This window comes from Pseudorca crassidens, chromosome 2, assembly GCF_039906515.1.
Source record: "Pseudorca crassidens isolate mPseCra1 chromosome 2, mPseCra1.hap1, whole genome shotgun sequence".
Classification (NCBI taxonomy): domain Eukaryota; kingdom Metazoa; phylum Chordata; class Mammalia; order Artiodactyla; family Delphinidae; genus Pseudorca; species Pseudorca crassidens.
The window spans coordinates 77,879,635-77,905,943 of NC_090297.1; the positions used below are offsets into that span (position 1 = coordinate 77,879,635).

General features: G+C 32.8%; 1 protein-coding gene across 2 annotated transcripts in view; it reads left to right on the plus strand.

The window, feature by feature from the left end:
* Window positions 1–25,063, plus strand: part of PKN2 (protein kinase N2) — a 128,309-nt gene extending 103,246 nt beyond the window's left edge. For both annotated transcript variants that reach the window (XM_067726795.1, XM_067726796.1), the window contains 14 exons: window positions 1,721–1,864; window positions 2,184–2,259; window positions 2,856–3,030; window positions 3,260–3,386; window positions 5,457–5,587; window positions 5,668–5,743; window positions 5,822–5,913; window positions 11,560–11,736; window positions 16,328–16,390; window positions 17,641–17,717; window positions 19,735–19,877; window positions 22,007–22,114; window positions 22,320–22,400; window positions 22,488–25,063. In XM_067726795.1, the coding sequence (XP_067582896.1) occupies window positions 1,721–1,864; window positions 2,184–2,259; window positions 2,856–3,030; window positions 3,260–3,386; window positions 5,457–5,587; window positions 5,668–5,743; window positions 5,822–5,913; window positions 11,560–11,736; window positions 16,328–16,390; window positions 17,641–17,717; window positions 19,735–19,877; window positions 22,007–22,114; window positions 22,320–22,400; window positions 22,488–22,691 (1,674 nt within the window). In that variant the 3' untranslated portion in view covers window positions 22,692–25,063. The remainder of the gene's footprint in view (window positions 1–1,720; window positions 1,865–2,183; window positions 2,260–2,855; window positions 3,031–3,259; window positions 3,387–5,456; window positions 5,588–5,667; window positions 5,744–5,821; window positions 5,914–11,559; window positions 11,737–16,327; window positions 16,391–17,640; window positions 17,718–19,734; window positions 19,878–22,006; window positions 22,115–22,319; window positions 22,401–22,487) is intronic.
* The last annotated feature ends 1,246 nt before the right edge of the window (window positions 25,064–26,309 follow it).

Sequence of the window (26,309 nt, forward strand, 5' to 3'; positions counted from 1 at the left end):
GAGAAATGAGTTAATATGTGAGTTTTACCAGAGTGGCTAGAAAAAATATAAAGGAGGTGATTTGACCTTCTCTCATCCAGAGAAAGATATACTCTTACAATTTTAGCAGTGTGAAAAGTATAAGAACTTTTAAGAATTACTAATTTCGTCCCTAGTATCTATACCACTTGCATTTGCCTTATCCATAACAAGTTTTCCTCCCTGATACCGTGGAAGAAGATAGGAGAAAGTAGACCTCTCCTTTTCTAATCTAAAATAAAGTAGTCTAAATTACCAACCCCTGGTTCAGTTATGCAGTTTATTTCCCAAAATAACTGTTTTCAAAATACTTAAAATTTTAACTTGAATGGAATATTATAGCATTAATACCCACCACTTCTAAATGCCATTTGCTGATCTTAAAATAATTATCCTCTACTCATCCTTACCCTTTCCTGACAAGTATTCTCTCCCATAGTAATTATGTGTCAGAGAGAAGCAATGAGGTAGGAAGTCCTGAGCTCATATACTCACTGCCAAGATATCTTTTTCTAGTCCTTTTTTTCTGTCTATGAGACCTTTTGGCACATTGTGTCTTGACTCATTTTTTTCATGTTCTGTTTTTTATAAGTGTTTTCTGTGTTCATTTGCATCAACTAGTTTTATTATTTAAAGTCAAATGGCTTTTTATTATGCCTACTAGAAGCTTAGATAATAAGATGCATAAGTTCACAAATTGAAAGTTTTTATATGAAAGAAGTAATTTATTACTTTGTTGAGCCTAAAGGGAAAAACATTTATCTCTTTTTGTGGGTGATCCACAAAATCCTGAAAAACAAAATAATGGAGAAGTCTTATGCTTTATAATTAAAATATATGCAGATTATGACTTATATGTAGAGGTCAATTTATGGCTTGACCTCCAGCTTATAAACTGTGTCCTACAAGTACATTTAATAATTGATGGTTAAAACCTTAAATATATTTTCCACATAAGCATTATTTTTAATGACTACAGAATGTTCCCTCATGTAGATATGGTATAATACTCTTAAGTTGTCCCTGGTTTTGGGGGGGCTTTTTTGTTTCGTTTTGTTGTGTTTGATGTTGTAATAAATGAACATTTTTCTGTATAAAACTTAGTTTCCTGTTTGCTACCTACCTACGCAGGCCCCTGTAATCACTGGTCTTATTACCCGGTGGTATTCTTTAGAAGATTAAATGACCTAACATTCTTAAAGTGTTTGGCATAGTGTGTGGCACACTGAAAGTGGAGAATAAATGCTATTCACAGACCTTTTCCTGATCAATATTGGGATAAAGAAATAAGAAGGTTTGAAATGGGTTCTTTGAGGTGAACATTGAAGTCTAGCAACAGCACAGCCTATGAAGCCAATAGGAGAAGGAAAATCCAAAAGATTGAAGCTCTGAGATGGAAAGAGTTTCGGTGGTCATTCAAATGTATTGATTGTTCCCAGTTGTGTATTCTTTATCTAAAAGGAATTCTCCTTAACTGGAATGTTGGGATATGAATGTGTTCCTTTTAGTTAAAATGTGTAAGTTTGTTAAAGTAATATATAATAGAGAAACATTATAAAAGCACTCTTTAAAATAGTGCAACCGTTGTATATGTTATCTTTGTTTATTGTATTTGTATTTTATATATTTTATAATATTTTATTCACATGTGTGTCCAATGATGTGTTCCCTGTTTTCTTTATTTTTTATTTAATTATTCTAGTCACGTGAACTGGAAATTTCAGTTTATTGGCGTGATTGGCGATCTCTGTGTGCTGTAAAATTTCTGAGGTTAGAAGATTTTTTAGACAACCAACGGCATGGCATGTGTCTCTATTTGGAACCGCAGGGTACTTTATTTGCAGAGGTAATAAATGTATTTTATTAAATATGCATAACTACCATTGAAATTATATATGTAGGCAACATGATGTAGAAGTGGGAAGAGTATTAGGCTGAATGGCAGACACCTTGAATTCTTGGCTCAACTCTGCCACTAAATAGGTATGTTACCCTAAGACAAGTCATTTATCCTCTCTAGGTCTGTTTTCTCATCTAGAAAATGAGGAGATGGAACTAAATTATATCTCAGATTCTCTAAGTGTTCAAACTTGCAAGTTTATTGAATTTCGTGAACCATAAATCTAATGCTATAGTCATGTCAACTTGAATTTTCTTCACTGCAGGTTACCTTTTTTAATCCAGTTATTGAAAGAAGACCAAAACTCCAAAGACAAAAGAAAATTTTTTCGAAACAACAAGGTAATTACTGAGAAATCAAGTACAAAGTGTTTTGGTGTTATCTTAAATACTTTAAAAATGTATATACTATTTAAAAAGTGATATCCATCTTTTCTTTTTGTTTTCTTCTTATTTGTTCAATTATTTACTTCTAAATTTTGTTACGGAAAATTTGAAACATGCATAAGTATAGAGACTAGTGTGATGTGCCATCACTCAGCTTCAATGACAGTCAGGTTATGTCCAATTTTGTTTCATCTGTGTTCCATCACTCACAGCTTCCTCAGATTATTTGAAGCAAACCCAGACATCATATAGATTCATCCATAAATATTACAGTTAGTATCTCTAAAAGATAAGAATTCTGTTTTTAAAACCTTAACCACATACCATTACTAGACTTAAATGAGCAATTCCTACGTATTTATTTTTAAAACTGATTTTGCTTTTTTGCACTAGCCTTTAATAATGAATAGTTAGGAACTGGTTTTTTAAGTGACAAATATTGTTTTTTCTTCATAAGTTATAAACCGATGAATATGAATTCTTAAATTATGGCTTTTGGTAATATATTTAAAAAATACTTGTTCTGTTTTCTTTATTTACAATATCCACAGGCAAAACATTTCTCAGAGCTCCTCAAATGAATATTAATATTGCCACTTGGGGAAGACTAGTGAGAAGAGCTATTCCTACAGTAAATCATTCTGGCACCTTCAGCCCTCAAGCCCCTGTGCCTCCTACAGTGCCAGTGGTTGATGTACACATCCCTGAACTAGCACCTCCAGCTAGGTATGTGTCTTAAGATTTTTAAGCATTTCTTTTATAAAATAGTTATTGTGACATTTGTACATATTGATTACAGTGAGCCTATTAAAAGTCTCATTTTTTCCAAATAGTATTTTGAAACTAGTGCTCTGCTTACTTTTAAAACAATAAAATTGTTTGCCTTAATTGTAAAGTTATTTAAAATATATACTTTTGATTACTGCTTTTGGTGAATTGCTTTATCTTTTATAAGTGATTCTGCAGTAACCAAATTGGACTTTGATCTTGAACCTGAGCCGCCTCTGGCCCCACCACGTGATTCTTCCCTTGGAGAAATAGATGAATCTGCTGAATTAAGAGATTTGGATACACAAGGACAGGTAAGGCATTTTAAACCTTGTATAATTCCTTTTCACCAAATGAATTACCAGTAAAAGCATCATAGTGAATGAGATGTTAAAAACATCTCATTTAACATTTTAGTTAAAAAATGCCTGTGTGAACTGTGTTGTTTATGTTTCTTGTGAATGAAACATAAAAACCTCTGGATGCTCATGAGCCAGGAGAGATGGAATAGGCTGCTTAATCTAGGAGCACAGGAGCATGGCTGATATTGGATGACATGTTGCCTGAAACACTGTGCATCTTCTAACTAGGTTAACATGATTTTTGAAAATGCATGTAAGATGAAAGTAATGTATTCATTTTTTTAAATTGAAATATGGTTGATTTACAACATTGTGTTTCAGCTGTACAGCATAGTGATTCAGTATTTTTTCAGATTCTAGTTCATTATAGGTTAGTACAAGATAATGGATATAATTCCCTGTGCTATACAGTATATCCTATTGCTTATCCATTTTATATATAGTAGTTTGTATCTGTTAATTCCATACCCTTAAATTGTCCCTCCCCCCTTCCTCCTCCCCTTGGTAAGCACAAGTTTGTTTTCTAAATCTATGAGTCTGTTTCTGTTTTGTATATACATTCATTTGTATTATTTTTTAGATTCTACATATGAGTGATATCATATACTATTTATTTCTCTGTCTGACTTACTTCACTAAGCATAATATTTTCTACGTCCATCCATGTTGCTGTAGAGGGCATTATTTCATTCTTTTTTGTGGGGGAGTAATATTCCAGTGTGTGTGTGTGTGTGTGTGTGTGTGTGTATACACACACACACACATTTTTTAAAAATTTTATTGAAGTATAGTTGATTTACAGTGTTGTGTTTAATTTCTGCTGTATAACAAAGTCACTCAGTTATACATATATATATTCTTTTTCATATTCCTTTGCATTATGGTTTATCACAGAATATTGAATATAGTTCCTTGTGCTATGTTGTAGGACCTTGTTGTTTACCCATCCTATATGTAATAGTTTGCACCTGCTAATCCCACACTCCCAATCCTTCCCTCCCCCAAACCCCCTCCCCCTTAGCAACCACAAGTCTGTTCTCTATATTTGTGAGTCTGTTTTTGTTTCATAGATACGTTCATTTGTGTTTTATTTTTGATTCCACATGTAAGTGATATATGGTATTTGTCTTTCTCTTTCTGACTTACTTTGCTTAGCATGATAATCTCTAGGTCCATCCATGTTGGTGCAAATGACATTATTTCTTTTTAATGGCTGAGTAATTCCATTGTATGTATGTGTGTGCTATATATATATATGTATATATATATATATCACATCTTCTTTATCCATTCATCTGTTGGTGGACATTTAGGTTGTTTCCATGTCTTGGCTATTGTAAATAGTGCTGCTATGAACATAAGGGTGCGTGTATCTTTTTGAATTAGAATTCATCTGGGTATATGCCCAGGAGTGGAGTTGCTGGATCATATGGCAACTCTATTTTTAGTTTTTTGAGGAACCTCCATACTGTTTTCTATAATGGCTGTACCAATTTAAATACATTCCCACCGATAGTGTAAGAGGGTTCCCTTTTCTCTACATCTCTCCAGCATTTATGATTTGTAGACTTTTTAATGATGGCCATTTTGACTGGTGTGAGGTGGTACCCCATTGTTGTTTTGATTTGCATTTCTCTAATAATTAGTGATGATGAGCATCTTTTCATGTGCCTGTTGGCCATCTGTATGTACCACATCTTCTTAAACCAATCGTCTGTTGATGGCCACTTGGGTTGCTTCTGTGTAACTGGCTATATTGTAAACAGTGCTTCTGTGAACATTGGGGCTCGTGTATCTTTTCAAATTAGTGTTTTTGTTTTTTCCAATGTATTCATTTTTTTACCTTTTTTAGATAAGAGTAATATATAATTAATAACCATAAAAATGAATATCCAATATCTGAATTTTATTTTCTCACTCATATTTATATCAACTTTTAACATTTTTTTCTTTAACTATCCTTACCTAATAAGTTGTTTTCTGAATGTTTCTATGATTTAATGAGTGTTTAATATTTTACAGGTTTCAGAAACAGTTTTTGATACTGAGAATGACAGAAATAGACTACTTCCAAAATCTCAATCTGAATATGAGCCTGATATTCCTCAATCAGGCCTAGAATATAGTGATATTCATGAACTTGAGGACAGAAGGTAAAGAATATGTACACAGCTTTGCTACATGTTTAGTCCCATACTTTTGCCTTATTTTTGATTGACATTACTGTTTTCAGATCTCAACAAATGTTTCAGTTTAATCTACAAGACTTCCGGTGTTGTGCTGTCTTGGGTAGAGGACATTTTGGAAAGGTAATCTTTTAAATTTTCTTGGAATGCCTACAAAAGTAATAACTCACATGGGAAATAATTATTTTAATCTCATTTCAGGTGCTTTTGGCTGAATATAAACACACTAATGAAATGTTTGCTATAAAAGCCTTAAAGAAAGGAGACATTGTGGCTCGAGATGAAGTAGACAGGTTAGTTTTTTAAAAATGAAATTCTTTATTTTTCTGAAAATGTAGCTTATCGTGAAAAATCAGTGTATGTATTGCAACAACAAAACTTTCTATTTTCCTAATACACTTGACCGTCGAATAACATGGGTTTCAACTGCATGGATCCACTTAAACATGGATATTTTTCAACAGTAAATGCTACAATATTACATGGTCTATGGTTGGTGAATCCACAGATGTGGAGGAACTGCAGATACAGAGAGCCGACTATAAATTATGCACGAATTAACCCCCATGTTGTTAAAGGGTCAACTGTAATAAGTAAAGAAACTAAATAAATTAATGCATAAGGTAGGCATTAATTAAATGTTTTGCTTTCTAGCTAACTCCCTCTTCCCCTTCTTAAGACATTTTACTGCTGAGTGAATACCAAGGAAAGATGATGAAATGTTTAAATTAATTCTAATAAGCTTTTATACTTGGAAATTTTAAACTGTTTATATGGAATAGGAACTGTTATACATCTGTGGTTTGGTGAGGCTATTTCCCGTTCATACTACAGAAGTAATAAGATGTCATTTACAAATAATCTTCAGTTAACTGAATGGTTAATATATTTTGCTTTGGAAAATGCACCTACATCTATTTTTTGCTCTATGTTTCTGAAAATGGTATTTTTTGACCACAGCATCTTACATTTCTGGGTGTACATTGATACGGATACCTCTGCCTCTACAATTATTAAAACGTAAGGACTTTGGGGATAATATTGTAATTAGGTTAGAGAATATACTTTAAAAGACTATCTCAAATTAATGGAGTGGTTCAACATGGAAATTATTGTATAATAAAATGGCATATTTATTACAGAATGAGGCTTTCATTTGATATTTAGAAGCAGCAGTATTTTTCTTAAACCACCAGTTAAGGAAGAACCAGTTGATATTAATAGAAGACAGCCCTGTATAATGAGAACAGCCTGTGATTATCAGTGAGAAGACTTCTCTAGTTCTGATTGTTCCTTCTTAATTAATGATTTGATCCCAGGGCAATTCACTGAACATCTTTGAGCCTCAGTTAACCCACATATTTTTAAAATATATTTTTTGGTAATACTTGCCTTACCGAATTATATTAAGTGCCATATAGATATATCAAATTGCTATTTTTAATATTTTTTCCATGATATGGGAAGTTCTTAGAATTAGGATAGATCTTAAAAGATGCAGGTTTCTTTATATAAAAAAAATCTTTTCCTTTTGGATTTGCCTATTTGTTTTTTATCCATTTCTCATACTTCTCAATTATATCAAAATAAACTCCTCCCTGATCTAAAACTACTTAGAGAGATTTTGCATAATATTTTTGAAATATTCTGAACACTAGAGTATATGCTAACAACTGTATATTTCTGTTACATAAGTAGTTAAAGCAAACCTTTAATTACACTGTCAGTTTGTTTTAATTACAATAATAGTAAGGTCAAGTGTTTTTCTTTTCTGGAAGAATGTTTGCTTTATTCCAGATTCATATATGGTAAATTCATTTATATCCTAAAATAATAGGAGACTGGTACTACCCAGTTAATAATGGGAAAGTGGTAATTACTTGGTGGTTTATATAACTTTCTGCTACATTGTTACTACTTTGAGCCACGTCTCTGTAGGAAAAAACTTCCTAATTAAATATAGATAGAATAATATTAATATTACTATTAAAGAAGAATGTCTGGATTAGAGGATGAAGCTTTAGCCAGAACCTGGGACATTACCCCTACTTAAATTTAATCCAGCCTTAGTGAAAAGTTGATGAGTAATCTTTATCTAACTTCAGTTATAAATCCATATATTCAGTAACATAGAAGTAAAATAATCTCCAGTAGAACCAGAAAAACAGAGAAATGTAAAATTCAGAGTGAGAAATAAAACTCACTCTTAGAGGACTTTGAGGAAGGCAGCAGAAAAGAGAGCAATTAGAGGAAGACAAGAAAAAAAATTAATTTAGGAAATAAGAAAACAGACCAGCATGTTTTTAAAAGTTATATAACTTGCAAGTCTGAATAGTAAACAACTAAGCAGAAATCTTTTATATCCACTTTCTATCTCATCCTTTTAATAGATCCATAGAATTCAATGTTATTGCATATCAGTGGGGGTTTTTTTCCTATAGATGTTTCTGAAATACTTGATGTTTCTTAACGACAGTTTTCCTTTCTAAATTTTCTCTTTCTAGTGTGAATTTTATTATTTTACTTATAGAAAATTCCAAATCAACTTGTTTTTTGTTGTTATTTGGTTTGGTTTTTTCCCTTCTAGTTTTATTGAGATATAATTGACATGCAGTACTGTATAGGTTTAAGGTGTATAGCATAATGATTTGACTTACATACATCATGACATGATTGTCAAAATAAGTGAACATCATAGAGATACAAAATTAAAGAAATAGAAAAAAAAATTTTCCTTGTGATGAGAACTCTTAAGATTTACTCTTTTAACAACTTTCATATATAACATACAGCAATGTTAACTTCATCATATTGTACATTATATCTCTAGTACTTATTTATCTTATAACTAGAAGTTTGTACCTTTTGACTGCCTTCATCCAATTTCCCCTCCCCTCACCCCATCTCTGGTAACCACAAATCTACATCTTTATTAAGGAACACAAATTATGCACTAACTTCAAAGTAATGTAATTCATGTACAAAGATCACGTTTTCCACCTACCATTAGTAGAACTTCTTTCTGAGTGCCATCTTCCCCCACTCCTGAGTAGGAATGTTAAATGTGTGTTACTGTTATGCCTCACTCAGCTTCCTTGTCTTACCAGTTCACATTTCAAAACAACAGGATAGACTTGGAAGTATATTTTTGTAGTTGCAGAACAAAAACACAGCTAGCCAGATTTTCTATATATATCATATATATGTATATATGATTTAATCCTAAGATTAGCCTTATTAATGTTGTAATTTTCCACTGACCAAAATAACTATTTATATAGTTTTTAAGTTTCTATCATGTCTAATAGTGTACTGAAGGAAGTACACCAAAAAATGTTAGAATGGAACTAGTCACTTAGGGAGATAAAACATAAATACATTAGTTATATAAATAAAACAGATTAGATATGTTTGAGTTTAAGCTGAACAATATAGATAATCGCAGCTCATAACAGGGGGAACATCAAATGAAGGTGTGCTGGTGGATTTAGGTAAGGCCTTGTAAAGAAGATTGGATTTGTGCTGATCTTTGGCAGATGGAAGATATTTGGGAACATGGAGAGGAGAGAAATGACAAGATAGAGGAAAATGTTCTGGACAGAATGAAGTTTGAAATTTTGAATAAGGTTGGATTGTTTCATGGACTTTTAAGGAGAATGTACAATTTAGATTAGATTGGGAAAAGTTAAAGACTTACGGAGCAGCTTTCTGGTGTGCTGTATAATGCTTAAAATTAAAATTATTGTTCCTGTTGGGGTCTATAAAGATCCTTCCTCCTTTACCTAATAGTCCTAAAACATCTATCCAGCCCTCATCAATATTGTCAGTCCTCATCAAACAATTCTATGAATGGCATTAAAACCATTTTAAGAGGAATTCTGGTTAATCCTTTAGACCATTTACATGTTCAACACAGGTCTAACCTTATACTTATCCAGCTGAGAATTAGTAATTCACCCATAGTGGATTAGTAATTCACCCATAAACCATACACAGTGAAGAGGCCACGTTTGCCATCTAGTTGAGCCCAAAACATCTTGCCAGTTTGTCTTATTTCATCCGAATATTTTATCCTCATTAGCCAAAATTTAGATTGACATAGTAAATCAATTGTTTTAGAATCTGTCTTACAGATCTTGCCCAATTAGACATTGTTTTCCAATAAATTTAAATGGTGATAGTCAAAGCTGTTAACTGTTCTTTCTAATCTTCTGTGAATTTATTTCTAATAGTGACTTAATTTGTAGTAACATTTAGAAACCTTGCAAATGTATGGAGACATAAGCCCAACACTTTAGAAACAATTACAGTGGGGCTTTCTGTTTTGAGTATATGTAAAGTTGTAAACAGATTGTGTGAAATAAGAGGGTAAGAGTTCATCTAGAATGTGACCATATTAAATGGAGTTTAAACACTATTTCATAATAGCTGCATTTACTGTCAGTATTTAAAACTGAACAGGTGTTTTAGTTCATAATTCAGAATATAACTATATTAACAGAGCAATAAAAATTCCATGTTCCTTCTACACAACAGGTATACTCTTAAATGTTCATAGCAGTATAATCTGGATACCCAAACAAATGCTTTAATCTTTAAGTTAAACTTTTTAAAATTAACTCTGAAGAGATCCAAAAGAAGGGAGAATGGGTCTACCTCCTTCTAACATTAGAATTTTGGTTTGGTATTTTGAAATCAATAACCAAATACACGCGCGCACACACACACACACACACATCTAAGGAGTTCTTTAATTTTAAAAATGAAAGCATTATTAATGCTTTTCAACAAACGTTAATGTCAATTTTTGATTCCAGTCTCAAAAACAAACAAAAATGCCTATTTTGTATTAGAAACATAAACGTAATTTAATTGGTAATAAAATACGTCTGTAGGTATATTTATTTTGATCAGGTGTTTAAAGTGTTAATTCCAAGTTGTATTTGAATAATATTTGACCTGGTTTTCTTCTGCTTTGAGGTGTTTTTTGTTGTTGTTGTTTAGATTTTGTTTTCTTTTTTTTTGTTTTTCCCCAGTTATACATACACATGTATCTATTCTTTCTCATATTGTTTTCCCATTTACGTTTTTACATAGTACTGAACAGAGTTGCTTGTGCTATACAGTAGATCCTTGTTGGTTATCCATTTTAAATACAGCAGTGTGTACATGTCTGCTTTGAGTTTTAAGTCAGGTTGATTTACTAAATATTTTCAGGGGGAAGAAGAGTGGTATTTTTTGCTATTTAGGCAAAATTGTTTCAGAGTCAGTAAGTTTGACCACTGTTCTTTTAAGCAGCTTGTAAGAGTTCTTACAGGGAAACCTGTGATAGCTATAGATTTTATAGATAAATTGTATCATTCTCCAGGAGCTTCCTTGAAGTATGTTATAGAATTCTCCATGTAACCTCTTTATTTTCCAGTTAGCCTTCTAAATTAAAATTTTATGCAGTGTATCTTTACCTCTCAGCTTCATATATTATATGATAGAATATTTGGATACCATAGCTTGTGAATTATAAATATATACTGTCCTTGAAATTGCCTTGAGCAGAAAATTTGTATTTTAAAATTATGCTTTAGGCTGCTAAATCCTTTGACCAATTCCTGAAAATTTTTCACAATTCACTCCTAATTAAGCCTTTTTTATTAACTGTTACCACTAGCCATATGTGTGCTACTCTGATACTATCAATGTGAACTTACGTCATGCTAATCATATTTAGTTTTCATTAATATATTTCTATTAAAGTTATATGTATCAAGTAGCCCAAATTTTTCAAAGCATTTGTAGCAAAACTAGGACACGTTTTATGGTTTTAAAGTTATAATGGTTAAGAACTTTGCTCATTTTAGAGTTTAGTAATTTTTAAAGAATGTTATTTCCAACTAGAACTTTAAAAAAAAATACCAGTGATTTTTAAATGTTTTCTCTTACAGCCTGATGTGTGAAAAAAGAATTTTTGAAACTGTGAATAGTGTAAGGCATCCCTTTTTGGTGAACCTTTTTGCATGTTTCCAAACCAAAGAGCATGTTTGCTTTGTAATGGAATATGCTGCCGGTGGGGACCTAATGATGCACATTCATACTGATGTCTTTTCTGAACCAAGAGCTGTGTGAGTATTTAGCATTTCTCTGAGTTTCTTCATGACTGATTTCTTTCTGGGAAGGAAAAAAGCTCTCTGAATTTTAGATTTATTTTTTTCCCTCATATGGAAAATAGATGAAGAAATAATAGAACTCCTTACTTACCTTTTTGCCATAAATAAATGTATCTATTTTTCTCTGTTGTTCATGTTGAAAATTTCATGGATTACCCTAAATCACAATTGATAATTTAGATATACAATTTAGGTTTATTTTAGTAAAATTTCTTTTTTTCCAGTATATTTTCTCCCTAGGGAATGCCATCTAGGACCATGGCTTTAAATATTAACTATACTCAAAGTACACTGTTAAGTGAAAAAAGAAAATGTAGAAGAGTTTGTATTATATATTTGTATGACATATTTGTATTTGCATTTTAAAGGGTAATTTAAAAGAGTATGTCTTAAGTGTTTGCTTGCATGTGCTTACAATACCTCTAAAGAATGTAAAAGAAATTGGTATGCGTATCGCCTCCAATGAAAGGCATGGAATCCAGATATGATACTTAATAAATAACTGGGTATACTGTTTAAAATATATATTTCACTGAATGCTTACAGGATGTCAGGTACTGTGTTAAATATTTTAATTTATCACTAAACCCCTTTTTGTAGTTTTTGAATTTGATATTATATGAAGGTTTTACTTATTCAGATGCAAAAGAATAAATAATAGCAAACATTTGTGATTAAACATAATTATATATATTCTTCCCCTGTTGTTATCCCAGTTTTGAAGCTCTTAAGTGTTGGAGCTAGGATTTGAACCTAGGAAAATGCTCTTAATAGCTACACTGTATATGCAGGTGTTTACCAAATGTATATCTCCAGCCCTTACCTCTTACCTAAACTTCCAATTCCAATAACATTCAGCAGCCAACTTGACTCTTCCCTTTATATGGCTAATAAGTATTTCTTGTTTAACATCTCAGAATGAACGCCTGATATTTCCCATTTTCCCCCACCTCACCCACCACTCCCCAGCCTGTTACTCTTCTAGGCTTCTCTGTTATTAAATGGCAATACCATCTACCAGTTGTTCAAGCCAAAACACAGGAGTCATTCTTGATTCTCTTTTTTCCTTACATGCAACATCCATTCTACCTCCAAAACATAACCCAAATCATAAAAATCATAAACCAGTAGTAAAACTTTATTGAATTTTTATCACTTGTCTGTATTCTGACAGCTGACATTTGTGTAACATTTTTACTTTCATTCCTTTGTTTGATTCTCATAACCATCAGAAGTATAATACAGCAGATAGTAGTACTAGGGCATTAGTTCTGATGGATAGTGAAGCTTTCAGAAAAGGAGGCAAAAGCCACAAAATAATAGAAGGCTACTAATAATTAATTCCCTGCATATTTAAAAATTAATATTTAAAAATTAAAAGCAGGGCATCTAGACTACTACTACTAGCCTTGTGCTAACTGCCTTGGGAATTTGTTTTGTTATGCCTTTTCTTTAAAAAATATAAAATCCTATTCTGCCTTAACAAACTTTTTATTTTTGCTGAGAGTACAAATTATATAGTACCAATGAAACAATTAAGCCCAGTGAAATACAAGAATAAAACGCTTTATTGCAATACTTCATATCTAAAGTACCTCCCTCTAATCATTCAGATCTCACCTCAAATGTCATTCCTTTGGAGGTCTTTCCTCATTACTTTAATTAAAATACCACTGTATCACTAACGTCTAAATCAGGCCACACTCTATTCTATTTTATATTTTATATTCTTCATAGCACTTTATACCTGAAATCACCTTATTTATTTTTTACATTTTTATTGTCTGTCTCCCCTCACTAAAGGGGAGCAACAAGGACTATGTGTATTCTATGTACTAGTGGAACACCTAGAAGGGTGACTCACATATGCTAGGCAAACATTGTATTCTTATTGCTTGAGACGAAGGAATCGAAATTAATTTGAGTCCTAGCTTTGCTGTGTTCTGGCTATGTCGCTTTAGATAAATTAGTTACTCTTTCTGAGAGCTTCATTTTCTGCTTCTGTAAAATATTTATCTTAAAGGTTTGATTTGATGATACCCAGTATACCCAGTTATTTATTAAGTATCATTAGGACAATCTGTTTACAAATAATGGAGCAAAAGAGAAATCAGGTATTTTTATGATTGTTACAGTATTGTTTTGCCACCAAAATAAGTTTGCTTAAAAAAAACTACCTTAAGCAATTTTAGAATCACATTTGTTTTAATGGACTTAAGCTAAATCTTTTAAACTTATGATAAATAATTACATAAGATCTAATGTATAATCAAATATTTATAAATAGTTGCATTTAAAAAATCTCCAAATTATGGTTCCATTTTTGTAAAAATAAAGAAACACAAAACATATCTACATGTACACGTAAATGCATTCTAAAATTTGAAGGACATTCACCAAACTAACAAAAGTAGTTACCTTTATGGATAGTAGTGGCATCAGGGTGAAATGGAGATGGATGAATGAAAAATTGTGCTTTAGGGTAGGGGTATTATGTGTATTTTATAGAAGAAATATCCATGTGTTACTTGTAAAATTAAGAACTGATTCTCCGAAGTGTCTCCTTATAGGGTATTCTACACTGAAGACAGATCTGCATTTTTTAATTCATTCATTTAGTTATTACCTACCTCCTTATTCAGTAAGGCTATTGTGTATCAAGCATTTTGCTAAGCATTTAGGCTAAACACTGAAAAAGACAAACATGGTCCGATCCCTCAAGAGTTAATATTCTAGCTGGGTTGAAGTTTTTCTAAGATCTAAACCTGTTTATCCAATTTCTAGACCTCTTCACCTGTCCCAAGGCAATTTGAGGTCAATATGTGTAAAGGCAAACTCACTTTCCCCACAAAACTTTGGCTACTTCTGTATTTCTCCACCTATTCATTACAATAAAAAGGAAACCTTGAGAGTTATCTTCATCTTTTCCCTTTCCCTCATCCTTTATAGCTAATGAGACACCAAGTCCTATCATGCTCGTTTTAAAGTTTCTCTTGAATCCATCTCTTATTCTCTTTGTTGCCACTACATTAGAGGTACTCATGATCTTTCATCTGTACTATCATTTTAGCCTTATCTGTTCCTTTTCCCTCTGGATATCTACCTACTTCCACTCCACTTCATACTACTATCAAGAAAGTTCTCTAACATAAATCTGATTATTCTGCCCTGATTAAAATTGTTTGATTTGCTATCACTAAGAGAAGAATTTTCAGTACAGGCATACCTCATAGATATTGCAGGTTCAGTTCCATACTGAAACAAACATCATAATAAAACAAATATAATAAAATGAGTCGTGAATTTTCTGGTTTCCTGGTGCATATAAAAGTTACATTTACAGGGCTTCCTTGGTGGCGTAGTGGTTCAGAATCCACCTGCCAGTTCAGGGGACATGGGTTCGAGCCCTGGTCTGGGAAGATCCCACATGCTGCGGAGCAACTGGGCCCGTGAGCCACAATTAACTGAGCCTGCGCGTCTGGAAGCCTGTGCTCCGCAAAAACAGAGGCCGCGACAGTGAGAGGCCTGCGCACCATGATGAAGAGTGGCCCCTGCTTGCCACAACTAGAGAAAGCCCATGCACAGAAACGAAGACCCAACACAGCCGTAAATAAATAAATTAATTAATTAAAAAAAAAAAGTTACATTTACACTATACTGTAGTCAATTAAGTGTTCGATAGCATTATGTCTAAAAAAAACCAATATACATACCTTAATTAAAAAATACTTTATTGTTAAAAAATGCTAACAATCATCTCATCCTTCAGCAAGTCGTAATCTTTTTGCAATAATAATGTCAGAAATCACAGATCACCATAACAAAAATAATAATGATGAAAAACTTGAAATATTGAGAGAATTACCAAAATGTGACACAGAGACCTGAAGTGAGCAAATGCTGTTGGAAAAATGGAGCCCATAATGTTACTCCATTCAGGGTTGCCATAAACCTTCAATTTGTAAGAAAACACAGTTGTCTGTGAAGCAGAATAAAGTAAAAACACAGTAAAACAAGGTATGCCTGTGTTCATAATATGACATTCAAGGTCCTTCACAACTTGATCTCAGGCTATCTTTTCAGCTGCATCTCCCGCTACTTCTTCCTCATCCTTTACTTCAGCCACAACAAACTCATTATGGTTGTCAAACAGGTTATGCCTTTTACACGCCTATTCCTTTCCCTCTTAGGAGCATACCCTATATTTCCCATACAAAAGTTCTACCTTTCATACCGTCCTGCCTTTATGATGGCATATTGTACTTTCTTCGAAGAACCAGATCAAATGTCTACCCCAAGGGCTTCAATGACTCCACCAGGCAAAGTTAATGGCTTCCGTTTTAGAGACTGCATTTTTCTTATTTTTAAATTTCACCCCTAATATTTAGCACATATCTTACTTATATTTCTGGCACATAGTAAGGACTAAATAAATACTTGTGAAATTAGTTAACTACAGAGTTCTGCTTTGAAGCATAAAAGTATAAACTGGGATTCATGAGTAGTGGAATTTATTAAACTTCTTTTGATTTAATTCTTAAAACAGATTTTATGCTGCATGTGTAGTTCTTGGGTTGCAGTATTTACATGAACACAAAATTGTTTATAGGTAAGTAAAGTTTTGATATTTTCTAATTGCTTATTTTGATATGAAGTAGAATTAAAGATAATTAAGAAGGATATTTTGTTTAACCAGCTTCTTAATTTTCTCTTTTGTATGATAACTGATCACTAAAAAAGTTAAACTCCAATTTTGAAAGACATGGTTAACACAATAATTAATGATAAATTTCTTTGTTACTGGTCCTCTGCCCATTACCTAATTAGAATAGTCAAATTATAAGTTGACCTATGATAACACAATTTACCAACAATATTCATCCTGGTGAATACTTTATATTCAACTGATCCACTTGTGCCAGATTATAAAACATCACCTTGCTTCCTTCATTAAGCCTTGCTGTCAACTAGACAGTGTACTTGGTGACATATCTGATTTATGTACTGGCACAAACTCCTTACCAAATTGCAGACTAGTTCGAAATAGTTCATAGCCCAGCAATTAGTCTATGGTTAACACTTTGAACAACATTGCTCTAGATCAGACACATTATGGGAAGGCCAGTAAGAATTAAAAGACTGTAAACATCAGTTTATTCAAACATCTAACAATGTTTCCAAGATAACAGTTTCCTAATGGCCCTATTTAACTTAAAGAATAAAATATTTTCAACTTAATTTGTAATCATTTAATATGACTTAATAGCTTCCTCTTTATTTTGAATTATTCTCTTAGAAGGTTAAACCTGCTCCCTTATACCTTACTTATACTGTTTGTTTGATAATTCATTCTTATGGATGGCGTGTAGGCAAACTTCAAAGTTAATCCAAGTCCGAGAGCTCCCTGATGGTCTTGTGCTTTGGATTTGGCTCTTTCACTGCCGTGACCCAGGTTCAGTCCCTTGTAGGGGAACTGAGATCCCCACAAGCTGCGTGACATGGCCATTAATTAATTAAAGAATTAATTAATTAATTAAACTTGAGTTAAAGATCCATGAACTCCTTCTGAGCTTTAAAATATATATTTAAATAGATCAAACATTTCTCTTTTAGATACATTCTTCCTTTTCTGCATAACGGGGAAAATATTCAGAAATTATTTTTTGTAAAGTAATAAACTTGCCAAAAGGAAGAAAATGAACATTTGTAATATAGTATTTAAATCTCAAACCATAACTTGAAAAAATTCATTTTTAGTAAAGAGAAAGTACGGCTCCTATTAAAATGATATTTTTATTATATTATCTACTGATTTTATTGATTTTTTTTTCATTTTGCATTTTTTTTTATCCTGAACAGAGATTTGAAATTGGATAACTTATTGCTAGATACAGAGGGCTTTGTGAAAATTGCTGATTTTGGTCTTTGCAAAGAAGGTAATTGGGTATTTTAAAGTGCCTTTTCTAATAGATTACTATTCCTTTGTACTTTGGAAGTTTTCAAATTTGTCTGTGGAGAGCAAAATGTATTTTTTAATTTATTAAAAATTAAACTTTAACTTATTCTTTATTGAGACTTACAGGTTGTTCATATAACCTAATTATCATATTATTAAGAATTTATTCTGTGAATATGAATAAGGTTAGGTTTTCAGAAATCATAGTATAAAAATAAGATTCTCTTTGTATGATTAATAATTCTCTCTACTCTAAGAAAGCATTGGTTAAGCACCAAATTTTTTGCTTTGCTGAGATTGTGCAGAGTAAATTATGCGTGCCTAAAAACTTCTCTCCTGCTTCTTAAAACTTTTAACATTTAAAATAGGAAAAATATATGCATATGCCTCAAGAATCTTTTATGTACCTATACATGTGTGAGTCCACACACAAACATATGTAAATAAATATGTAAACTGGGGAAATTTGAATCAAGAGGTAGCATAAGAAAATATAAAGAGCATGGGCTTAGGCACCACACAGTCCTAAGTTTGAATCCTGGCGCTGCCACTTATTTGCCCTGTGTCTTTGGACAAGTTACTTTTAACCTCATTGAGTCTGTTTCCTTAGCTATAAAATAAATATAATCCTTCTTGTTTAGGAGTATTATGAGAATTAGAGATAAGTATGGAAATAGGTACACTTAATACACTGTATTGTAGCAAACATTGTCTGTCTCCCCCTCTACTCTGATAGCTTCCTGTTTCTTATTCAGCTTTCTTTCCATAGTATATAGTATAGTGCTTGGCACAGCTTAAGTATTCAGTGAATGCTTAATTAATAAGTAATTGGATGAATTAATGAATGAACTTTATAAATCTGTGTCCATCAGTTACCAACTGACCTCCTAATTATTGAATCTAATGAAAGTTTTTTTTCTTTTTTTGGACACTATTGACTTAAATGCTTTTGTTCCTCTAGAGTCTGGCCTTAGCCCATTGCTTTTCTCAGGTAGTTTTTAACTAGCAACTATATTCTAATGATTTCCAAATCTATTATTTCCTTTCCTGACATATATAGTCAACTATCTACTAGACAGTTTTACTTGGTCAGCAGGTACCTCAAACGCTGCACAAGCAAGTTTCTTTTCCTCAGTCTCGTTTGAAGTTGATGGTGCCACAATCCTCTCAATCTCCCAATTTGAAAATGTGGAATTATCCTGGACTCTCTCCTCTTCACTACTTTCTACATCCTGTTAATCACCAAATTGTGCTGACATCTACCGCCTTAATATTTCTTAAGTTTTTCATCTTCCCTCTACCTCTGCCAACCATCATCTTGTTTTGAAAAGACTACTTTAATAGCCTTTTAACTTTTCTGTCTCTGTTCTTTTTCTCCCTCAAATCAGTCTGCCATGTAATTGCTAAAATGCAAAAGGGGCACATATAAATACAAATCTGACCATGGTACGCCGCTACTGAAAACCTTCAGTGGCAAAGATGTGATATACATTGCCCTTCCTGATCTGCCTGCCTCCTTCTCCAGCCAGATCTCTTGTAGCTGTCTGCCTAGTACTTTCTGTTGCAACAACAATAAACTGCTTACAGTCTTTGTCTCTCCACCACTATCACTCATCTCAGCTCTATTTGCTGACTAATGTCTGCTCATCCTTCACTCAACTCAGGTGTCACCTCTGCAGATAAGTTACCTGAGGCTCCTCTCCTCCTATCCCAACTAACAAGTCAGCTTTCATAAGATGATGTGTATAATGTGCTTTTAGCAGTTTAGAATACAATGAGACATTTTCTTCAATATGTAGAATGTATATTTGACTAATTTATTACTAAATTTTGAGAAACATATTTAGAAAACGAGTTAGCTAAAGTCTTTAATGTATTTTGAGTTTGATTACCATGCACAAATGTACACCTTTAATTTTGCTTCCTAAGGATATCTTCTAATTTTTTTGCCAGATTTTTTTCTTTGCTAACAAATATTTGAATTTTACCTTTTTCAGGAATGGGGTTTGGAGATAGGACAAGCACATTTTGTGGCACTCCTGAATTTCTTGCCCCAGAAGTATTAACAGAAACATCCTATACAAGGGCTGTAGATTGGTGGGGCCTTGGCGTACTTATATATGAAATGCTCGTTGGTGAGGTAAGCAGTATAAAATAGGTAAAAGGGAAACGTGATTGAAAGAACAAAGCATGTCACTTATAAAACCACTTAATATGTTTCCTGCGTAAGTAGAACTTAAGCTTAATAAATATTTATATATATATTAGTAATTGCCTATGATCCTATATTACCTTCACCATCTTTTTTAGATTTTTATATTATCTGTGGAATGTTTACCAATGCTTCAAAAATAGTTTCTTATATTTCAGTGTTGCTCTGGTTATATTTTTAAACACAATCACACATAACTGATTGTTTCATAAGAAATAGAAAGCAAGAAGACTGATAAAAGGAATGTACTCTGTACCTGTAAAGAAAGGTCAGCTATATATTAGTCAAAAATAAATGTTACCTTCAAAAGCGATACAGTAGAATTGAAAAGATTAACATTTTTTTTCCTACTATTTTCTTTAGATTAACTTAAAATAAATTTCTGGGGGTAACTTAGTTGTATACAGAAATTGTTACACTTAGAAAACAGTGAATTATATCTAATTAATAAAGCAGTAAGAAGAGACTAATCTATTTTGTTATAAATTTTTGGAAATGATAAATTAGGGTGGAATTAAAAAAGAGTAAATATTTAGACAAGTAATTGAAAATTACTTAGATGGGTTTGATGATCTTGAGATGCAAGAAAAATTACCTTGCATTGGTTCATTGTTCTGCCGTTTCCCTGATGCCAATGACCAACCTTGAACATTCTAGGCATGAAAAAACTAGTAGCTGAATGATGAATGACTAAATTATTGAATGTCAGACATTTCTGAAGTTTTGCCCTGTGATTGTCATTTAGTGGCACTTATACCAAACAAGTAAATAAATGAATTTAGTTCATCCAATGACAGTACCTTTTGATATGTCAAATTGGAGTGGAAACTTGGAAAAGGAGGAAAAGAAATAGCAAATTAAAACGTTTACTGTGTGCTAGGCACTATTCTATGTGCTTTATAAGTATTAGCTCATTTCATTTTTCAGCAAACTTTAATGAGCTCAATAGTAGTCTTATGTTTATCTCCACATGCATAAATAGAGACACAAAGAAGTTAATAGCTTGCTTAAAGTCACACAGCTCTCATATGGTAGAGCTGGGATTTTAACCTGTCTGTAAACCATTGTGGTTTGCTGCCTGCAGGATAGGGTATTTAATATACCCAAATTTATTTCTTTTCTTAAGACCATGGGTTCAGATCTGAATTTTTCACCTCTATTTAGAAAAGCATAAAGATGGAAAGATATATTTTATCCCTAATCCACAGTGGTCTTTATTTTCTGTGAGTGCCAGAAGTACTCATACTAGTTGTTTCTGTAAGCTCTGACATACTTGAACTTTTTTTTTTTAATAGGTTTATTTTATTTATTTACTTATTGATTTTTGGCTGCGTTGGGTCTTTGTTGCTGCATGCAGGCTTTCCCTAGTTGCGATGAGCGGGGGCTGTTCTTCGTTGCAGTACGTGGGCTTCTCACCGCGGTCACTTCTCTTGCTGTGGAGCGTGGGCTCTAGGGCGCAGGCTCAGTAGTTGTGACACATGGGCTCTAGAGCATAGGCTGAATAGTTGTGGCGCATGGGCTTAGTTGCTCCATGGCATGTGGGATCTTCCCAGACCGGGGCTTGAACCCGGGCTCAAACCTGTGTCCTCTGCAATGGCAGATGATTCTTAACCACTGTACCACCAGGGAAGTCCCGGCAGTTACTTCTAAGTGCAGTCATTATGCCTGCAGTCTCTAATTGTGTTTTGCCACCATTAATTTGCTGTTGACTGTGAAATTCAAACCACATCCATGTCTGATGTATTTCTACAAAGTCTGTGCTTCCCTCTGTAGTAACATGTATTACTGTATTTGCCTTACCCATTTCCTTCTGTCTTTCCACAAGAAGATTTCAATAAGAGTATATGGTGTATCCTCTGGTTAGTAGTTACCTATCTATTGTGTGTCTATTGTGATTTCTTGTAGTCCTTATTTGATGTTTTGGTGGGTCTGTTTTTTTGTTTTTCCTTTTTCTTATTTTCCTCACTATCTGGTTCTTGATTGTACTTCGGAACTTTGAATAGATGATTTTACTGTATTGAAACTCATTTTGACTGACTCAAGGATATTTCTTCTAGTCTCCCTTTCCTGGTGATGATGAAGAGGAGGTTTTTGACAGTATTGTAAATGATGAAGTAAGGTATCCAAGGTTCTTATCTACAGAAGCCATTTCAATAATGAGAAGGGTAAGAATTAATGATTTATAAAACTACTGAAATTTTTTAAAGAACATTTCCCAGTAGAATTTTAGAAGTTGTTTTTCAGGTATAGATGTTGCATGGTTTAGACAAAAACATACCAAAAGAAACATCTAAAGCTTTGCAAGTTATGAGAGTCCTTGTCAATGAGTCCCTGGTCTTATATTAACTTTCTTCCTTTATATTGTGTTAGTTATTAAGAAGAAATCCTGAGCGGCGCCTTGGAGCTGGTGAAAAAGATGCAGAGGATGTAAAAAAGCACCCATTTTTCCGAGTAAGTATGAAAGTTTAAAATTTTTTATGAAACTGTAGCAATTAGGAGTAGGAAACTAAACTGGTCATTTTATATTTTGTAATCCAGCTAATTGATTGGAGTGCTCTGATGGACAAAAAAGTAAAGCCGCCGTTTGTACCTACAATTAGAGGGCGGGAAGATGTTAGTAATTTTGATGATGAATTTACCTCAGAAGCACCTATTCTGACTCCACCTCGAGAACCAAGGATACTTTCAGAAGAGGAGCAAGAAATGTTCAGAGATTTTGACTACATTGCTGATTGGTGTTAAGTTGCTACACAATGTGAAACCAAGCAGACTGACTCATAAGAAGACCTCCTAAAAATAGCAACCCTTCATTTGCTCTCTGTGCCAACAAAAGCTTCTGAGTTTTTTTTAAACATATGAAGATGTGTTTAAAAATACTATTCTAATACCTTCTTGAAAAGTGGCTTCTCAATGTATTTTCAACGTAAATCTGAACACTGGAAACAGTTTCATGGAGTTTAAGCTGAATGAACATCGGCCATGAAAATCTATCAGAAATGAATACTTTTGGATCAATAGTCTTATTTTTTAAAAAAAGGAAGAAACAAAAAAAACCACTCTTCTACAGTCCCTAGCTTTGCTGTACTCCTGTCTTAAATGGAAGGAAAATTAATCAGTTAACTTTCCTTAGCTGTATTTTACAAAAAGAGGAAAAAAGGGCTTGGGATGCTATTACTATTCACACATAGTATGATTCTGTTTGAATAAGGCAAATGCTCTTATTTTTGTAAAGAAATTACTGTAATATCAAAAAAATTAGTTTGTGCACATTTTGGGGCTTTTTTTCTTTAAAAGAATGAGTTGATGTATTATAAATTTTCTATATTTATTAGGAGAAAATTTTTATTGCCTTATCTTTACCAACCGTGTAACAGAGCCTCATAGCTTTCCAACAGAGCTACTTGCCAAACAATTATGTTTATTAAACCAACTATGCTGAAACAAACAGGAACAACTAAACATCTACATTTACTTAAAATTTTAAGAATGAGGACTTACTATCAGCCTGAACCAAGATACTGTTACCTGTATGCATTCCCAAAGTCTAGATACTCAGTATGTTCAGTCATACCTTTTTCCCAAACCAGTGAACTGATTACTCCTTTTTTTGATATTGTACGTTTATCAACCTAGTTCATCTTGTTCTTGTGTCTACTGTAGAAGGGAACTATATCTTTGTTAAAACATAGGGATTATCATTGTATACATGCTGTGAACATGTATATGTGCAAGTTGTAATGTATTCTATGTTGTAGGTTTATTATTTAATTTCACCACTTCATCACTTTTGTACAGTGGCCAAGCAGACACCTCAGACTCCAGCATTTACGTTAAGTGCATTTGTACATTTTAGGCCACTGGATCCAGATTTTATATTGGCAGTTACTGAGGGCAAAAGCAATATTTTATAACAGAATGTATAAATATTTTTGATAAAACAGTCTATATTTTATAAAAATTATTATAACACTAAAGCTGTACCTCAAAAGTCTCAAAAATAATTTGATCAAATACTTTTTTACAACTCTTCAGAGGATCCATTTGTGGCTTTTTAATGCTCTTATAAGGATAGGGAAGTCTTTCTGCAAGCCATGACTTTTCTACTTGCCTGGAGTTTTGGGTTTTTTTGTTTTGTTTTAATTGTTTTCCCTCCTAGTCTGACTTTATTGTTTTTCCCTAGTTCAGTAATAACATCTTTGATTCTGTGCTTAGCATGTTAGGGCCATCATACCTCAGGAATAGCAAGTTGTTAACTAACCATACTGAGTTAACCATTTAATCACTATGATCTCATGTCTCAAAAGTTGTTCAAGTTTAAATCCTATGAGAAAAATGAAAGCACATTGATTTATAGAGAATTAAGCTTAAAACATTTATGAATATTTCAGCCTTGCCAGGATGTGTTGGCATGTTTTTGCTATACTCTGAGAACAGTTAAATTGTTCAGAGATAATTCCTGTTTCCTTACAAATTGATTATTACCCATGATCCTTTTGGGGAAAATCTTACAGGAAGAGGGAGCAGCAATATGTTGTTTAAAATTCTTTTAAAATGCCAGTTAACTTCCTTGGTGAAGGACAGTAGAGGATCTTAGCTTAATTGTCTGGTTTTAATGTAAACAGTGTTAACACAACATTAAAAAAAACACTAAATACTTTTGAGGTACAGTCTGCTCACCTTTTCTGGTTCTCAAATATGCATAGAAAGCAATGTCTAAAATAGGCGTTTAGCATTAAAAACTGACATAGCATTTTGTAACTACACAGTGTACAGAATTTTTTTTTTAATTGAAGTCAATCACTAAAAAAATTAGAGGGCAGGGTATATTCACTAATTAAGCTGAAGAAAGCACTAATTTTTTTCTGTAGTTTCAAAAATATATATATTTTAGTCAGATTAAAAATTTTTAAACTCTATAGAATGTAAATATATTTTGTTATTACTGTATGTGTAAGTGACTGCTCAAGCACTTTGTAAGGAAATTAAGATATTTTAGAATGGTACACTATGCATTCAAATTAAATGTGCCTTTATGTCATTTTAAGAAAAAGTGTTTTGCAGTCATAAATTACCACAAATGCACAAATTAAAGTTTATTAGATTGTAATTTGTAACTTTGTTTTTAAGTATTATTTCCTTTTGGAAACTTCCTATTGGTCAGAATATGTATTAGCTTTCCTAGATTCAAGATCTCAAAGACTAGTTAACTTTAGTTAGCCTTCTTGCAGGTACTTTTTGTCCTAGGGAAGGGTAAAATCATTAAGAGTCAAACCAAATTGTCTACTTCACTGGTAACAGTGGGGAAATTTTGCATTCTGTTCCTGTAAGTTTAGTAGCATCTTTCATTCAGTGGTTACTTATGGGACGTCTTCTGTGTGCTAGACACTAAGGATAGAAAGGTGATAAAAAAAGGCACCAAAGTCTTCATAAATGAAGAATGGTAAACATTAATGCTAAAATGCAAGCACTAGTACTATATGTACTTTTCTCTTGTTTGAGAATAACTTATTTAATTTTAGAATCTGACCTTTCAGAAAATAGGTAAATGAAAACAGAATACTAGCTATTTTATAGTCATCTTATTCAAAAATTACAAATGGAATATTTCAGAAATGTAAAAAGAACCCTGCTATCTCTGTGACACAGATTAAGGTCATAATGTAATCACCATTGTATGTTGACTAGGTGAAAGCTGCATTATAGATTCAAATCTAACAAAATTTTTACAGGTGCTGCTGATCTTCCCAAAGCAACTGAGGGTGAGTATGAGAAACCCAAAAGAACAAATGCCGGATCATATTTTTAATATAGAATTCTTGTTTACCTTCTAGCTATCTTTTGAGATCTAGTGTTTCTCTGAGATATAAGCTTTATATGTATATACATATATAACTACATGTGTTTATAAATATATGTATGTAAATATATACATATATAAATAGAGGTAAGTTTGTAAAGTAACTTCTAAGTGTCAAAAATCTTGTGTAATTTCTTCTAGTATCTTGACTAAGTAGAAACTCTCAGACATCCAGTACGAAACATAATTTGAGTCATTGCTGGTCTCATTAAAGATAAGAGTGGTCTCTGGCAACCCCTCACCCCAAAGTAAGCAAACAAACTTGAGCATGAATCTGCACACACTAGGGCTTCAGCACCTAAGAGTTAGGGAATATCCAAGCACAAAAGTGAGAATACTCAGAGGTTGGGATGGAAGCTTGAGTCCACAGATTAGGCCAGAGAAGTAGGAAGTTGGAGAGGATAAGAGCCAAAATGGCAGGGAGCTGACTTTGGAAATGCAGACACCCAGAAGTGGAGTTGCCAAGAATGGATTTCTATAGCAATACCTTTATGAGGATAACA